General features: G+C 45.2%; 1 protein-coding gene across 1 annotated transcript; it reads left to right on the plus strand.

Moving 5' to 3' along the window:
* The first annotated feature begins 1,529 nt into the window (after positions 1-1,529).
* On the plus strand, positions 1,530-16,668 carry OSGIN1 (oxidative stress induced growth inhibitor 1). Its single transcript, XM_083452704.1, has 6 exons — positions 1,530-1,687; positions 7,587-7,698; positions 10,721-10,857; positions 11,721-11,912; positions 12,908-12,999; positions 14,421-16,668. Exons 2-6 carry the CDS (start codon positions 7,641-7,643, stop codon positions 15,391-15,393), a joined length of 1,452 nt encoding a protein of 483 aa, XP_083308830.1. The 5' UTR covers positions 1,530-1,687; positions 7,587-7,640; the 3' UTR covers positions 15,394-16,668.
* The last annotated feature ends 1,979 nt before the right edge of the window (positions 16,669-18,647 follow it).

Genomic DNA, 18,647 nt, shown 5'->3' on the forward strand with positions numbered 1-18,647 from the left:
GGATTTGAACACTGGTCTCCCAAGTCATAGTCCAGAATTTTATCTGCCTTGCAATTTACAAGTCCTATGGAGAACAGTTGAGAACAGGAATTTACAAGTCCTATGGAGTAAGTTTAGCTGAGTAAGTTTAGCCTAGAGAAGGGAAGATTTAGTGGGAGTACAGAGGGGGTGAAAATGGGTTCACTTTGCATTTAAGGACAAACCTACAGACTTGCACTTTCCAAAACAAGATGTGAACCAAAATCCAGCCAACTTTCAGAGACATGTAGAAGTAGCCCAACGGTTATTCTTATTGAACTACAAGAGTAGCACTGACAAGAGATTATTAGATGATCTCATATACAAACTTTATTTTCAGTATAGGAACAATTGCAAGGGTATTATATGTTAAAACTTAGGATAAAAACAGAATGAAAAAGAGAAGCTGAACTAATTAGGAAAATATGGGAGCGATTAGAGATTATAAAATTAGTGGCAGTGCTGAGTCCCTACAAAAGCATTGGAGAGGAAATGGGGAAGTGGGTCACAGTAGTAACATTTTTTTAAAAAGGTACTGGGCATAACAGATACAGGGCTAAATTATATGTTGCCATAAAGAACCTGTATGGAGGGAGAGGTGTTTGTATGTGTAAAAAACCTCTAACACTTGTGTGGCTGAAATGTAGCTTCATGATACAAAAGGAGGAGTCACATATTTTGCTCCGCCTACATTTTCCCTCTGGCTCTGCCCCCCCACTGGCACACAAATCCCGCCCTGGAAGGTTGTTCATGAGGGAGAGTGGCCTTTGGGCTGAAAAACATCCCCCATCACTGGTGCATGCCACCTGGCACCTATGGACAATTGGTGCATCTGAAATAAACATGCTAAGAATATTACATGTATTGTTATGATCATGGTTTCTGGAGTGCCCTCTGTGCCCCACCCTCCAGATGCTAGATGGGTTTCAACTAGGAAAACAGCCTCTCCTGTGGTGCTGCCCTGACTCCAATGACTGGATGCTGATGTGCAGTTTTTTAAGTGTTAGGTATCAGGCTAGGGCTTTTATATGCCCAGGCTTTTAAAGACCAGTAAAAAAAAACTATTAAAAAAACTGCAGTTTTACAGTATTTCTACTTCTGGAGCAACTTCCTTTTTTTTTCTTTTTTAAAGAATCCACTCTAACCTCTTGACTGTCATTTGTTTTAAAGTGATTTAAATAAGTTCTAGTGAATTCAGTGGGACTTGCTCTCGGATCAGTTGTGTTCAGTAATCCCAGCACTGCACTGTTACTGTCCCTTTGGCTCTAGATAACAAAATCTACAAAATGGTCTTCTATGCCTTTGGCACCAGGGGAGTGTCAAGGCTACTTTTTATCCAGTTCTTTTTCATTCTAGGCTGTGTCCGCCGCCCGCCCCCCCAGCAACAGTTACTGTGTAGCTCCATTCATAAAAGTGCGTAAATGACAGGGCTGCTGCTGCTGCTGCTGACTCATGCTTATGAGAGAGTTTCCTAGCCCTGCCCACAAGGCCCTGAGCCCCGCCTCCTCTGGACTGGAGACTTGCCTGTAATATATTTAAACTGCAGCTGAAGAAGGGAGGGCGGGAGAGAAGCAGTTTCTCGAAACAGCCGGCTGGTTCATTCTCTTCTGGCTAGAGGGACACCTGTGACTGACAGGCCTTCCTTGAGATCCAGCAGACTTTTTCCAAGGTAAGATGACACTGGAAGGATGCCAAAAAGGTTTACTAAGTTGACTGCCAGTCCGCATTGTAAGAAATAAGTGCTTTAAAAAGAGAAAGGCACCAGATAACCAAGAATTCACTCTCGTTCATGCTAGGGGAATTTTTTTGGGGTATGAATCAGCTGAGCAGAAGGGAAGCACTCCTCTTGACAAATGGGAACAGAGATGTTTCTGCCTTTTAGAAAGCAGAAGGTGGTGTGGAACTGTGGGAAAATGCCAAGGGGACAGTCTCTCCACTGTATATTCAAAACTGAAGTGACCGGAATCAAAGGAGTGTCTGGCGGTGTGTGACTTTGCATTCTTGGGACGCACCTGTCAGACTGGTATGGCTGGCAGAACTTTTTAACCCTCTTGCTTCAAAATAGCTGTGTGCAGGCGGAAAAATGCTTTTGTCAAAGGCTATTTGGGTCCTAATGAAATCACTGGTAGATCCTCTAGCAGAAATGCTATCGCTTACCTTTGGTGTAGGATTTCTAAGATACAGTTTCTTCAACTTGGAAGCATCTCCCTGACTCCCGTGGCCAAACATGGGTGAGCCTGGCGTGGTTTGGCCAGAGGGAGGTCTCTCTGCTGAGTGCGGTTATGTAATGTTATCACCACAGTGGGATATTGGTGCTGGCAGCATGAATGTGGAATCTGCAGATCAGTTACAAAGGAATGGAAAGATACCAGAGAGCAATTTCAAGGGATCAAAGGCCGATTTCACAACTCTGAAGTCATCCTGAATAATAAACTCAGGTTTATGTATTTAGCACACTTTTTCTCTGCTGGCAACTATGGCGTGCCATAAAATGAGGACAGAAAGGGCAATATTTCTCATGCATTTTGCATTCAGACCGAGTTCTTCATGTTCGGCAAGAATTGGCCCTCTTAAGATGTTTGCGGAGTGCTATATGCTACAGCTGGACAAAAGATAGAATTCTTTGTTCTGTTCAAGGCCTTATTTTGTTACCTTTCAAATAATCTGATCTCTTTTCTTAACCAGCTCACCTCTTGCTAAGCTTATCTTTCTTCTGTTAAGACCTAATGCCTCAGGAAACAAATTTCTTGAAGTTAGATGGCTGAATATGGCCGTTCTTCATTTCTCACAATGCACTCAATCTAGTGTCTCTCTAGAGTCACTGTGGGAAATTAAAAGGGTGTCTAAACCCAATTGCCCAGTGCTGTCTAGAGCTCTGCCAGTACAGCTAGGTGAAGCCACAAGGACCCAGGAAACAGGACCCATTTAGTTCTGCATTGCCTGTACTGATTGGTGGGGTTTCAGACTGGGGACATTCCCAGCCCTACCTCAAGACACCAGACTTTGAGCATGGGACTTTCTGCATCCAAAACAAATGTTCTGTCACTGAGCTATGGTCCTTCCCCAGGGCTGAGCTCAGGCACTGCAGACCTTGACTCCATCTCTAGCTTGAGCCCACTGCCCTTCACCAGAATACCCAGTGGGGATTGTAGATGCTCACCCCTTGTTATCTTGCTCACTGTATAAGGAACATAAGGAGCATAGGCAGCTGCCTTATATTGAGTCAGACCATTGATCTGTAGTGGCGCTCCAGAGTTTCAGGCAGGGGTTTTTCCTAGCCCTACCAAGAGATACCAGGGATTGAACCTGGGACCTTTTGCATGCCAAAGCTGCTGCTGTACCACTGAGCTATGAGTGCAGTCCTTCACTGAGGAACTCTGCTATTCCAAATGCTCCTCAATGCTCCCCTTACTTAACCTCTTTTACCTTGAAACCATCATGGCCAAGCAATTGACTCGTGGGAACCTGGTATGTGACCTTGCAAAGTGGCAATAAGGCACTACATTGTCTGCTTGGGAACCTGCATGCCTCCAGCGATGAGAAATGAATATTCAGGAGCAAAAAGGCCAGGAGGGATAAGGCTGTTTGGGGTTAAGGTTGGCCTAGATAAGAGACCCTTCTTGAAGTGATATACACTCCTCCTACCAGAGCAACTGCTGTTGACACAGGATTGAATTGTTGTCAAATTTGTTAGTGTGTGCTTCTGATTACAAGGTGACAAGCAGTTAGAAGCTAAGCCATAGAGATAAGAGTGATGGGGCAACATGGGAGATTGCTGCGACCCGTATTGTAGCATAATCTTACATAGGCAGCTGTCCTTGTGGGATGCATGTAGTTGATTAAGAACCTGAAGCATGGGTGGGGAACTGGTGGCCCTCTAGATGTTGCTGTGGACTACAACACCCCTAACCCTTGTCCATTGGCTATGTTGGCCAGGCTGATGCGAGTTGGGGTCCAACAGCACCTGGAGAGACACATTCCTTGTCCCTGACCTAAGATGAACCTTGCTGAATCAGGCAAAAAATGGGGGAGGACTGTAACTTAGTGGTAGAACATGTGCTTGCATGCTAAGGGCTCAGGTTCAATTTTTGGCACCTCCCAGTATGGCTGCCAAAGACTGCTGCCTGAGATCCTGGAGAGCTATTGCCATGGATGAGGAACCTGTGGACCTCCAGATGTTATTGGACTCCAACTCCCAGCAGCCCCAATGGTTAGGGATGATAGTAGTCCCAACATCTGGAGAGGAACAGATGCTCCTAGCCCTGTTGTGGACAATACTGAGCTTGGTGGACCAATAGTCCAGCTTGGCTTCCAAAAGCAGCTAGCCAGATGTCCCTGGAAAATTGACACTCTCGGTATGAAGGCAACAGAGCCCTGCTTGCCTCCAACTTCTGGAATCTGAAATGCAGAGAACGGCAGCTTCTGAATATGGCAAATCTATTGTGGTTGACAGCCACTGATCAGTATCACCTCCATGCATTTGTTTAGTTTCTTTCTTTTAAGTCATCCTAGCCAGTGGCCTTTGCATCTTGTGGCAGTAAGTTCCACTAGTGAATTTGGCATTCTGTGGGGAAAGCACTGTCCTTTGTCTTCCCCAAACTCAGTTCGCTCAATGGCTTTCATTGATCTCTGCTAGTGTGTGTGTGTGTGTGTGTGTGTGTGTGTGTGTGTGTGTGTAAACTTTCAGTTGGATGGTTCTGGCAGAAGGCCTTAGGTCTGTGACTAAATCTGCCAATTAAGTTACATGTGACTAACAATAATCATTCTAACATAATGGATTGATATATTTCACCTGTCCCTTTTATGAAGATGAGTCAGACAAGGAAAGCACCTCAAAGAGAACATAGAAAGTGAATCATAGCTACAATATGCCTTCTGTTCAGTCACAGTTCATACCACTCGAAGTTATTTGTTCTTCATCTCTTACACAGATTGAGGAAAAGGAACTAATCTTTATATGTAATGAAATATATGGATTTGAGCACAACAGACTGAGAAGCTTTGGGATCGTTTCCTTACCCCAGACTCCTAAGGCTAAATTGGATGTGACCAGTGATTAAGATCTCTTGTGGTTTGTTTGGGTTTTTCTTAAAGAGAGAGAAGAGAAAAGGAAACCCCCTTGTGGCTGTTTTAAAGACTGGGGAAGTGGCTTCCCTTGCCCTTATCAAAATCGACCTTCTCCTCCTCCAAATTAGCTGTTAGCTCTCAGGATGGGGCAGGTGGGCAAGGAATGGCTAAGATGGGGAAAAGGGCAACGAAGGAAAGGGCTGAGCCTCGTCTCCCAGCACTACTTCCCCCGTCTTCAAAGAAGCTGTAGGAAACCAATGCAAAAGGTCCTAATTGAAGATCTCCTGTAGGCCTATTCAACCCTTCACATGCACACACTCACAAAACGGTCACTTCCTTGTTGCCCATCCCCAGAACCCACCACGTTGGGGGCTGAAGCATGTGATTAGGAGCCTCCTCTGCTTTTGCTAGTATTTAAAACTTTGAACACCTTGGGACCATTTTACTTGATGAATGATGGTGATGGTTTTGATTTATTCCCCGCCCTTCTGCCTGAGGTGCCAGGGCAAGTTGTAACAATTTGAAACCCGCCATTAAAAACAGTTTAAAATGAGTTACAGTCACAAGAATAGGGCAGCTCCTAAAAATATAATTTCTCAGGGGCCAAAGGCCAGTGTAAAGAGGTGGGTCTTCATCATATGATGGAGACTGTATAGTGAAGGTGCCCAGCTCATCTCTGGGGAGGAATTTCCACAACTTAGAGGCTGCCGCAGAGAAAGCCCTCTCCAGGCCTCCAAACCCACCCTGAACTTCTGAGGAAGGTGGAACTACCAAGAGTTCCCCAAGAGGTTCTGCGGGGATTTCCATATGTGCCCACTTGACTGCTTCGGTCTGCAGTGCTCCCACTTCTCCAAATGTGTCTTAATGCGCATTCTGCCCTCGCAATGAATTTTTAACATGACAGTATCTATGCTCTGGCATGAGCTGCCTATTGATGCCAGACAGTCGCTTTCATCGCCCACTAAAAACTTTTTTGTTTAGGCAAGTCTATCCAGACATGATTTCGAAATTATGTATTCATGACTGCCGATTTTATCTACATTCGGAAATCTTTCTGTTATGTCTACCTGTTTTTAATATTGCTTGATTTTATCAGCATTCTCTTATGAATATTTTTAATTATTTTATAAAATAATACAGAGCATTTTACTTAGAGGGTTTTTTTCCAATTAAGCAATCTATACATCTTGTTAAAAAAAATAAAGAAAAATGTATGCTTCATAAAAAGAGCTTGCTGGATCCAGCCAATGGCCCATCTAATTCAGCATCCTGTTCACACAGTGGCCAAACAGATGCCTGTGGACTCCAGCACAAGAGCACTGTCTACTCCTGTTGTTTCCAGCAACTGGTATTCCAGTGTGATCTAGAACTTGGATAATCAGGGTTCTAGTTTGTGAGTGTGGAAAGCCTGCTTGAGTATGGCATGCTTTCATCTGCAGACTTTCAGTAGCTCATTCCCAAACTTCCCCTCATCTTGTGAAGGGCATAGTGCCTCAACAGGGCTTGTGTCACACACCTAGTTTAGAACTTGGCTTCATAAAATTTTGAAGCAGTAGCTGTATTTTTCAGCCTGGTAGCCCTGAAGGATACCACATTCTGCCTCCAGGTTACAGTAATGCAATGACTTTGAGGAAGCCACATGCCAAGCCCAGGGCTACTTGCCAAACTTATGGGGAAATGTTATTGGAGAGTTGTCAAAGTTTTATCTCCACTCGTTGAGCACAGCAGAAGTGCCTGATTCAATGAGATGTGCTCTGGTGACTAAGAACCTCCAAAAAGAAGAGTTATTTCAAGAATTTTTCCCCCAGCTCCCCCACTCCCCTCTCCATTCTTGATGCTTTGAAGATTCTTGGTTTTCAACAACTCTGGAAAAGCAAAGAGAAGAAAATGAGAACCTATAGCTTGAATTTGGTTGCATTACTACCTTTGGGTTGATTTAAACATTGCTTGTGGTTGGAAGAATGACCTGCTTCTTGGCTGGTGGTGATGGTGATAGTTCCTCATAGAAGTGATATTGGGCATCATATAAACTCTAATTTCCCATGCAAATACAACTGCATGAGGGAGTTGGGGTTGAGACCTTCCTAGCTTCTCCCAACACCCAGTGTTGCTGTCCTTGTTGCACTGTAGACCCTACTCTACTCATGTCAGTGTGTTGATGAGGATTCTAAATTGCTCCGGATTCTCAGCGGTTCTTCAGAAGTTCTTCCTCTGACAATGAGGAACTGCAGGTTGCAGAAAGCTGGGGTGTCACAGGCCTCCTAGAAAGCACTTGAATCTCACCTTTTGGAGTGGGGAGAAAGACAGAGCTTTGCACCCAAGATGCAAATTCAAAAAGTGGAGTGGCAGAATTCTTCGATTTTAAAAGAACTTGGTTGCTAATGGTACTTCTTTCTGCTCTTTTTGAATATGCACATAAGTAGTGTCCCACCATTATCAGGGTGGTGGGAGAGGACATTGTTCTGGTGATAACAAATATTTGCTTGGCTTTATTGTTGCAGACTGACTTGGAGGTCCTCGAACTTTGCTGGCGGAGAGTGAGCGAGCGCCCAACCATGTTGCATGCACATCTGGAGCAGAGCAGTGCCAAGCCTCTTCCTGTAGTGATCATAGGTAAATATACACTCTGGGGAGTAATCTACATTGGCCAGGGCTCGTTATCTTGCCAGGCCACCATGTGCTCAGCAGCCTCAAGCTGCTGTTCCAAGAGCTATAATTAAAGCAAGAAGTGTCCTGGTATCCCCCCTCCCTTTTTGCTGCCAACACAAGCTTGCTTACTGGAAACAAATGGGGTTGCAGTTCTTTGCATGCAACGGGAATTTGTCAGGATACTTTTTCCCCCTACAGGGACACAGATTGTGGGAAACAGAAGAGTTATATAAAAATGCAAAGGTTTTACCCCCAAAGAGAAATGTCAACAACATCCAGATTAGGACAATCCTTTTATTAAGCAAACCAAAATGTTATGAAAGCGCATGCAGAGTTTTGAGATCTCCAGATCCCTTGATCACAATAAGGGGATGGGAATTGGCTGATACTGGAGCCACAGAGGGAATCTGCATTTAGGCAACAGCCTTAAGACTGAATGTTAGAGGAGAGAGTGGAGGCATTCGGATGAGGTTTTGCTGAGAGCTTTGAGGTCTCACGAGGGACTGCTGGCAAGGAGAGGCAAATAATAGTTGATCCTCCATATTTTTGGAAATATAAAATCCAGATGTCTCCATTGTTAGGCACAGGAGTGGGGAAGAAATTCGGGTCAGTTCCATTTTAATGTGAGCCCAACTAATTTTCACTTCCCAAAACTATATGTGAAGCAAAACACAGCTGCCCTTTGAAATTCACACTTCTCCAAATTTTGCAATACAGCTCTCCAATTTACAAACATTTTATGCACAAAAATGTGTATATGAGGAGGAAGTCTGACAAAAATAAATATATTTCTGAAGATGGCATGAAAATTGTATTATAATTGGTGAAACTGATTGCAATAAAGAGGAAAATTATGTGCAAAAATATGCATATTAGGAGAAATGCACACTAAAATGCTGCCAACTATTTTGTGAGGACCTAAAAATATATATATGCTGGTGTGGAAATGTGACAACCAAATTTAAGATTGGAAAACAGCAACTGAGTGAAACAGAAATTGACAGTTTTGTCCATCCCTATGAAAAACAAAGGTTCCTCGGTAGCGACAGAGAAATTAGGTGGGTTTTATATTAAGGAAGCGTTATGTAGGAAAACTGTTTGCTGCTCATTAGAGCTACAATTACTAAGACAGGGGAGGGTGGTCTGGCTTGGTCTAAGCTTCCCTTATTCCACCTCTGTTGCTCAAATACTTCACCACCCTTCTCATCTTAATTGTATGAGCAAGCTCAGGAGTAGCCAAGGTGGTGTCTTCCAGATGTTTTGGGCTACAGCTGCCACCATCCTCAGTCAAAATGGCCAATAGCCATGGATTATGGGAGTTGTAGTCCCTGACATATGAAGGGCACCACACAGCTGCCCTGAGCCAGGTTGTAAATATTCTTTCCCCTGCCCAGAAGGCAGAGAGGGAACTTTGAGTATTTCTGCCCACTGCTTCTTGACTGCAGCCTAATTGCCTGCTTACCTCCCCTCCTTTGCTTTTCTCCCTCTCCCCTTTTCAGCAGTTTAAAAAGCTTGCCAGCCCTTATCTGTGAGCATCTAGCTGCTGGCTGTTCAGAGGTTTGTTTGTTTTTGTTTTGCAAAGAGGAGCCTTACATAACCTGTACTATGCAGGCTCAACTTCAGATGAGAAGCAGGCACTTACAGTAAACGCAGTGGATTTTGGCCATCAACTTTACTGGACCAAATTGGCCATAAATGTTCTTTGCAGCCAAAGAAGTACCAGTGTGGGCTCAGAAGTTTCAGCTGGTCACCTGAGCACCCCACAGGCTTTGGATAGCATGGGGGTGGATGGTGTCCCTGCGAGTATTAAGTGTCCGTGACTGAGACCCTCTTTGGTTGATGCTAAGCAGGGAGGGGAGAGGGAGCACTTTAAATATAGCTCCTTGAGAAATCTCTCCTCCCAGCTGGCTTTTACAATGTGGTGACGGTGCCAAATGGCATAGGGATACTAATGCTCTGATAGGTTGCTGTGTCACCCTAACCAGCTTTCTTGCATTATGCAGCTGTTGGTTTGGACACATTCTAGTGAGGAACTGAGCTTCAAAAAGTGGCAGATGGTTAGACAAAGGCCCTGTAAAATATTAATCCAGCTCAGAAGGAGGCTGGGAGACTGAACCCTGTGGAAACTCTGCCTGAAATAGTTATTGGTTTCCAAGGCTGGCTGAAGATGTTGTTACTTTTGTTCTAAATTCATTAGGTGCCCAACAGCTGTTGCTCCTTAGGCACCGTGGAGGAAAAAATTAAAAGCAGGATAAAAATGGCAAAACCTGACAATGTGCAGCATGAAGGCAGTGTTGAACGAATGCAAAAATGAAGCTTGAAAACATCACAAGCAGCAAAACCAATTTTAAAATGCTGGCGACTAAAAACACATTTTTTAAAAAAACACAGCAGAAGTTATATTTGGTTTTCAGCACCAGCCTTAGCCTTTCAAAGATTTTGCAGTAGCAAACATTTGACAGCAGAATCCAGAGTGTGAGAATTGTTGGGAATTAATTGGAGTGTACTTCATGACTTATGCAGATTTATGAAAGTGGCTATCTTAGGAACATACGAAACTTAATCTGTTGGACAAAAAGCACAGTTGTCAAACAGTAGATAACCAGCAAGCAGGAGTGCTTGCTGGGTGGAGTGGAGCTGCCATCGCAATTTCCCATCAGGTGGACTGCTTCTTGCACCTCCATGTTGTCTCACCCCTTCCTCTTCCGGTAAGCAACAGCAACCCTTCTGCAGGAAAGCTGGTGTTGTGGCACTATACCACCTGTCAAACCACTTTGGATAACAGGGGCTGGCAGGTGGCAAACTATGTGGGATCAATTTCTGGAACCCTGTGACTTAGAGGGAGAACATTTGATGCTTTGCCTCTAGCAGCAGAATGTCTTGGGCCTGTTTGATGAGCAGAAGAACCTGCCCAAGACCTGGGAACTGAGCCTCCATCTCTAGATAACACACTTTGCCTTATGGAGCCATCTAATTTCTCTTTCAGGAAATGGCCCTTCAGGGATCTGCTTATCCTACCTACTGTCTGGTAACATTCCCTATGTCCGAAGGAACCCTGTTCATCCAAATCCCATTCTGCAAAGGAAACTGGAAGAGACACCTGAGGTTTCCATCTTAGACCAGGTTGGTACAGCTCCCAGCACTCTTGGTTCATCCTTCAACAGAGGGAATTTGTGCTCTAAAATGATTCTCTACTTTAGAGCAAGTGAAGCATGATCTTGGCACTGTTAGGGGCAGCCTTGTATATTAAAGAAATTGCCCAGTAGGCACCAATGAGGCACCCACCTCCCCTATGTCAGGTGTGAGATTACTAAAGACACAGCTGGGCCAAAGCAAGGGTTGTAGGCACCATCAATCAGCTTATTGGTGGTACCAGTACTTTGTGAGATAGTCCTTTGCAAGAAGCAGCCATTGGCTAAATGCCAGGGCTTGCCGAGGTGCATGGTGCTTATGCAAGCCCTGACAATTGTCTGATCACCCACATGGCAAAAATGGCTTGTCTCATGCCATTGTGCTGTCAAGAGATGGACAAGTGGATGAGGTGGCCCACCTGTCAGACTTGGCCCATGAGGTGTTTATGTGCGAAGGAGATAAGGACCTCCGTTCCTTATCCTTGCATTAAATAGTGCGTCCAGGGTATAAGGAGTGCCACTTAGAATAAACAGGAAAGGGATTGTATATTCATCTAGCATTCATTCATTCATGACCCACTTTTTTCTCCAAGGTGCTCCAGGTGGTACACATGGTTCTCCCCCTTATCATTTAACCCCTGCAACAACCCTGTGAGGTACTCAGGCTGAAAGGCAATGACTGGTCACTCAGTGAGCTTCATACTGAGTGGGGATTTGAACCCAGGTCTCCCAGGTCCTAGTCTGACACTCTAACCACTATGCCACACTGGATCTCCAGATGACTGCCCACAACTAAGCCTTCTGAATCCAGAGTTTGTGATTGGTGTTCATCAAGTGTTCTCTCTTTCCCTCCAGGATATTGAGTACCTATCTGAAGGTCTGGAAGGGCGATCCTCCAGCCCAGTTGCTCTCCTTTTTGATGCCCTGATGCGTCCGGATACTGATTTCGGTGGGACTGCAGATTCGGTCCTTGCTTGGTCACATCAACCTGACAGAGCCATTCCTCATCTGGTTCTTGGCAAAAACCTTCCTGGAGGAGCCTGGCATGTAAGTGCAATTCTGTATATTGGATCCTTTAAAACACTGGCAACGGTTTGTTGACCCATCTTAGAAGTGGTTGGTCCCTTAAGGCTCAACCCAAGCTGATCTTTTCATCCATGAGGGATGACGTATCACAGGAGTCAAAAATCTTTTACAACCCAAGGGCCACATTACCTTGCACAGAACCTTCCAGGGACAGGGCAGTGGGCATGGGTCTTACCTTTGAATGATAGGGTAATTTTCAGCCACATAAAGTCAGAGAGCTATACCCACAGCTCTCTATCCCCAGCAAGCCAGCGACATTACCACACTTTCAGGACCTGTTCCACCCAGGCAAAAGCTTTGGAGCAGGGGGCAAAGCAGGCTTGGTGAGAAGGCCTGGCTTGGGAAGAATCCCAAGAGCCTGAGGGGGTGTATTTGGCCCCTGAGTTTGAGGTTCACCACCCCTGGCCCATTGCAATCTGCAAGATGGCTAGACTTTTCTAGTTCAGGGTTGAAATATGTCAACTAACTATGGAGTTATGGGATGTGCTTGAACTGCAATTTATATGAACAAGTTCTGAGCTGTTTATATGTATTCCTCCTCTATCAGTGAACTCCAGCAGGAAGAAATAATGGTAGAAAGCATGTGCTGGATTTGCTAGACGTAAGCCAATTTAGTCCCTGTGGCAGCTTTCTAGACCACAGTTCGGACCACAGTTCCCATCAGCCTAGGCCAACACAGCCATGTGGGTTAGGATTGATGGTAGTTGAAGTTGAAACATGTGGTGGACACTCTGTTGATGAAGGCTATTCTGTGGCTCTGCATATTTATGACAAGCCAAAGGAAGATTGAACATTCCACTTAATCTCTTGCAACACCCACATTTATTTTTAGAATAGGCAAAGGAATTAAAGGGGTGGCCAGAGACCCCATGAGACTTGCTACACTGTAGTGCGGTTTTCATCCACCTCCAGCCACAATTCATTGATTTATGTGATATCTTCATTCTTTTTTTTAGTCTATCGAGGGATCCATGTTCACACTGAGCCAGGGAGACTGGATGGGGCTTCCTGACCTGCAGTTCAAAGACTGGTTGAGTAAGAAGAAAAGGTATGCTTGCTCTTGGATGAAAATAATCAAATGAGAAGCTTTCCTTATTATTTCTTGCATTTATATCTCACCTTTGCTCCAAGGAGCTCATAGTTCTCCCTCCCCCATTTTATGACAGCCCTGTGAGGTAGGCTAAGCTGAGAGACTGGCCCAGGCTGACCTAGTGAGCTTTGTGGCTGAGTGGGGATTCAAACTCTGGTCTCCCAGATGCTAGTCCCACACTCTAACCATTGCCTCACTGTGGCTCTGAACTTAGTAGGCCCAGTAGAACCAAGGCATCGTGTTACCTGTCCTTTTATGACCATCCATGATCAAAGAACCCTCTTGACTGCACAAAAGCAAATAAATGCATGTAAAAAAGTCCTTCTTGTTGCAGTTTAGTCACTGGGAAGGAATTTTTTCAAATGCCTTATTTGGGATGTCTTGCGGGAGGCACTATTCGGCTGGCATGGGGAGGAAAGGTGGCTTTGCTTCTGCCTAGCGTTTTGCATGTAATCCACCCAAAGCCCTCTGGGTAAAACTGATTAACTGTAAATGGGATGTTCCACCTCAGTTCTGCAGGTGCGGACTGAGTCAACAAGCAGTGAGTTGAGTGTACAAGCCCAAACACAAAAGATAAGTAGAACAAAGATTCAAAAGGAACTACTGTAACCTTGAATACAATCCACAGAATCTGATAACTGGGCGTTCTTTTCTGTGGGCTGCAGTTATTATGAATTGGGCACCTTGCAATGAACTCCACTGAAGCCGGCTGTATTTTGCAGTAGAAGTGTAGGCAGCTGACTTATACCAAGTCAGAGCATAGGTGCCCCTACTTCAATGCTGCCTACACCAGTGTTCTTCAGCCTTGGTACCCAAGTGTTGCCCCATCATCCCTGGTTGTTGGCTAAGGGTCATAGACCAGCATGCTCCAATCTTGAGGCTCAAGACATTGTTGGACTACAATCCCCAGCCAGCATGGTCAGTGATCAGGGATGATGGGAGTTATAGTCCAGTGATAATTGATAATCCAATGTGGAAGGTAGGCTGTTTTAAAAGTTAAAATGTGTACAGTGGTACCTCGGGTTACATACGCTTCAGGTTACCTACACTTCAGGTTACAGACTCCACTAACCCAGAAATAGTACCTCGGGTTAAGAACTTTGCTTCAGGATGAGAACAGAAATCGTGCTCCGGCAGCCCGGCAGCAGCAGGAGGCCCCATTAACTAAAGTGGTGCTTCAGGTTAAGAACAGTTTCAGGTTAAGAACGGACCTCCGGAATGAATTAAGTGCTTAACCAGAGGTACCACTGTACCTTGAATTTGCCTCAATGACATCTTGGTGAGCAATGCAAGGTGGTGAAGATTAGCCTGAATAAGTTGCCATAGGAAATGTGTTCCTTGATCATCTGTCTGTACTGATAGTCATATTCTTGTTACAGGGGCTTCAGAAATAACAGGGCGACTGCAGGAGACATAGTCCAGTATTATCAGTACTATGTGGCAAAGAAAGGGTTAAAGAAAAACTTTCGCTGTGGAACTCTCGTGACGTCTGTAAAGAAACTGAGTGTGGATGTAGACTCCTGCTACAACAGTCAAAATCCACAAACCAACCCCCAGGTAGACAGTGGGAGCCTCTTCCAGGTTGACGGGTTTCTCACGACGGTCAGTGGTACACAGCCCTTCTCTGTGTATGCGGAAAATGTGGTTTTGGCCACAGGGACATACGACAGCCCATCCCGCTTAGGGGTGAAAGGAGAGCACCTTCCATTTGTCCACCACACGCTTTCCGCCCTTGAAGAAGCTGTAAAGAACAAGGAGATTGGCATGATGTCCGACCCGATCCTGATTGTTGGCGCTGGGCTCACTGCGGCAGACGCCATCCTCTTTGCTCACCATTGCAACATCCCAGTGATCCACGCCTTCCGCAGGAGGGTCAACGACCCAGCCCTCATCTTCAACCAGCTCCCTAAGACAATGTATCCCGAGTACCACAAAGTCCACCAGATGATGAAAGAGCAGGCCATTCCTTACCCAGGGCCATATGAATGCTATGTCAGCCTTCCTGAGCACCACATCATCACCTTCACAGAGGATAGGAAATGCATCTTTTGCGATAAGAGCGGCCGCCAGAAAATACACAACATCTCCATGGCTTTTGTCCTCATCGGCTCCAACCCTAACCTAACCTACCTGCCCAACAACGGTGTGGACTTGGCGGTGGACTGCGAGCAGCCAGTCAGCTCCAAGAGGAACCCCATCGATGTTGATCCCTTTACATACGAGTCTGTCCATGAGAAGGGACTCTATGCCATGGGACCATTAGCTGGGGACAATTTTGTGCGGTTTGTGCAAGGTGGTGCTTTGGCGGTGGCCAGCTCTCTGCTGAAGAAGGCCAACCCCAACCCCCCATAACACTTGCGGACATTCCCCTTAGAGAAAGACCCATGTCAGCCTTTGAGAAGAGGGGAACTGAACACATGCAAATCTACCAGATATGAAGTCTCTCCATTGTAGCATTTGGTAGGTCTGCTCTGAAAGGCCAGGTCGCAGATTCAAGACAGTGAAGACAATGTGCTTGCGGGACGTTCGCTTCTCAAGCTGCCACATGCCCAACCTTTTCTCCCTGCTTTACAAGTTGGGGAGGCAGCTCTATGCAGGCTTTGGCACACAAGAAGTGGAAAGGTGCTGGTTTCTGAATACTCAGAGTGAAATTGGCAACAGGGCCTTCTTCGAATGTAGATCAGTGTTTGCATTTATTATGTAGATTTCTCTAATCTTCACTGTCCCATAAAAAAAATACCATTCTGAACAGCTGTGAAATAGAAAGCATCACTCGAAAAGAGTGTGTGACTTGGATCCAAAGTTGCACAATTTTTTTTTATTTTAATTATTATTATTTTTAAAAGCCAGGCAGCGCCCGCGGGTCTAAAACCGCTGGAAGCAATTAGGGGATCTAAGCAATGCTTTGGTCGATGAAACCACTGGGCTGAGCTGGCTCCTTTATTTTAGTTTTTGATGCACTAATGGTGCCAAGTGGGTTTATCTTGGCCCCATTTGGCAGTAGCCCCTTATTTTCCCCAAAGTCCCACAAACATTGGGGGGATCCTCTAGAGTACATTTTCAGGAGAGTAAGAAGGTTCTGCAGCTAAGTTTGGGATAATTGGCAAACCCTTCTCTCCTTGCCACCATGTGCATGTCAAGTTCCTAAAGGCTCTAAGGACATAACCTGCTTTTGTAGGTTTTCTAAGGGCATCCTGATGTTGAATATTGTGTTGTGGCCCAGCCTTCTCCAACCTGGTTCTTTCCAGATGTTCTGGACTGCAACTCCCATCAGCCAAAGCAGCACAGCTATGCTGTCTGGGGCTGATGGGAGCTGTAGTCCAAAATACCAGTAGAGCACTCGTTGGCAAAGGCTTTTGTACTTGCTGCCCACTGCTCTCCTTCTCTCCTTTAGAGGTGTGGATTTGAGTAGCCTAGCTAAGCAATCGTGGATGCAACAGCTGAAATCTCAGGAAATCCTTCAATACCCCATTGTTGACTTTAGGTCTACATGCTGAATTTTATAAACTTAATTTTTGCTGGTTTATAAGCAAAAGGTTTTTCAAAAAGATTTTAAAAGATTATATATATATATGGAGTATTTTTTGTATACTGTTTTTAAATAAAAATATTTTGGCATTTTACAAATGTGTAGTCTCTCCACCCTTAAGCAAAGTTATTGCCCCAAATGTGTTCTGTTTAATGGGGATGTATGTGGATTATTCATTGCCAAGGTCAGTGCCTAGCTGGGACACAGAGTACCCAGTTAGCAACATTTTCAACCAGGGAAAGCCAGCTGTAATTTCTGTTCTGATGCACTTGGGTGGCTTAAATAAGTATCTAGGGCTCACATCTCTTTTTATCAGGTAAGATCTGCAGAGCAAACTATTTGTGCCTAAGTTCCTGAATTGCTCCTTTAGCACAGCCAACCTTGGACAGGTTTATCCTTAAATAACACCCCTGAACTTGCGTTAACTTCTGAGTTTACACATTTGAGTGGAGGAAGAGAAGCTATAGTGAGCTGGAAGTCAACCAACCCATGCAAGCTCTGGGCCTCATGAATCTCCTTCAGCCATATAGAAGAGGGAAGTGAAACAGAAAATCTGAGCAGATTTGACCACCAGGCTAGAGGTCAAATGGACTGCCTGGTGGTTGGATCTCTGACTCAGTTGCCAAAATTTAACACAGAGAGAGAAAGAGATTTGGCTTGGCTGTGTTTTCTGTCTGACTTACTGTGCATGCTTTAACTTGTGTATTTTTTGCATGCACTTTAGGGTGCCGGTTTGCTGAGTTCAGTCCCAGCTACAAATGCTTGAGGAATTAGATACAGTTGTACCTTGGGTTACAGACACTTCGGGTTACAAACTCCGCTAACCAGGAAGTGGTTGCTCCAGGTTAAGAACTTGGCCCCAGGATAAGAATGGAAATCACATGCCAGTGGCAGTGGGAGGCCCCATTAGCAAAAGCACGCCTCAGGTTAAGAACCGTTTCAGGTTAAGAACGGACCTCTGGAACGAGGTACCACTGTATTTGTATCATGTCAAATTAGCAAATTGGGAGGAAGCTTCCATCCTGTCTTCAGCAGATGACCTGGCCAGGATGGAGGTAGCGGGAGCTGGTCAAGTCAGACTCTGCTCCTCCACCTCCTGAGAGCAAGGGTAGCCAAAAAAAAAGCAGCTGGCCATTGGCAGAGCCAACTGGGAGTCAGAGGGAGATTCAGAAGGTTGGCTATAGGTCCTGTCACCAGCATGAACAGATCACCTCACTGCCTGAAGTAGCACTTGCTTGCAAGCAGTCTTCTCACTTGGGGTGAGAACTGGTGTCCCCCTTTTCTTTGAAAGCAGAGTGGGAGGGGCGTGTTGGGACAGTGTATTTCCTTAGCCATGTATCCTAGAACTCAGCTTATGAACCATTGAACCACATATCCTGCACTTGGAACTGATGCTGAGAAGATGGGTTGATTTTATCAGCAAAGGATTTGGGGATTTCCCAAGCTGAGAGCAATAATCTTTCATCCAAGGAGGGAGCCAGGGCAGGAACTACTTTCAGGTGCAGTTTGGAGATCACTGAACCAATTGAGTGAAAATGGTTAAACCAAATGAGTTCATTCCAAGCAGTGACCCAGGCCAGAGCATGCAAAAATGACACTGGCTGGACATTGGGAGACTCATCCATCCCTAATCTCATCAAGCCACTTCACACAGCGCAGCTTGTATAATGGCTCCTCAGCTGCACCCACAGGCTTGGGAAGCAAGGTGGTTGCTGGCAAGTGGAATTTCTTGCTGCGGGGCTTTGTGCTGACCTCTGCTTCCCTGGGCAACTCTATGCCTGTTGCACTCCAAGCACTGTCTCCTGGCCCCCACCCAACTTCCAGGATTTCTGAAAGTGAAAGTTGATACATTTAGCGCCCTGCAAGTGTCAGGCACTCTATCAGTACGCCTTTCCACTGATGTCAGTGACTGGGCTCAATAACTGGTTCTGCCCCGACTGGGCTAGGTGACTGGAGCACTTTCTTTCTTTCTTTTTTATAAATATTTTATTAAGTTTTACATGAAAAATAAAAACAACATACATTAAACGACAAACAAAACAGAAAAAAGTACACAGTTACACAAACATAAAACACC

This window comes from Podarcis tiliguerta, assembly GCF_965153285.1.
Source record: "Podarcis tiliguerta genome assembly, chromosome: 8".
In the NCBI taxonomy this organism is placed as follows: domain Eukaryota; kingdom Metazoa; phylum Chordata; class Lepidosauria; order Squamata; family Lacertidae; genus Podarcis; species Podarcis tiliguerta.

Coding starts and splice junctions, on each gene's coding strand:
- OSGIN1 (XM_083452704.1), top strand. CDS start 7,641: ATGTTGCATGCACATCTGGAGCAGAGCAGTGCCAAGCCTCTTCCTGTA. Junction 11,913..12,907: donor TTCCTGGAGGAGCCTGGCAT/GTAAGTGCAATT, acceptor TCTTTTTTTTAG/TCTATCGAGGGATCCATGTT. Junction 13,000..14,420: donor TGGTTGAGTAAGAAGAAAAG/GTATGCTTGCTC, acceptor TTCTTGTTACAG/GGGCTTCAGAAATAACAGGG.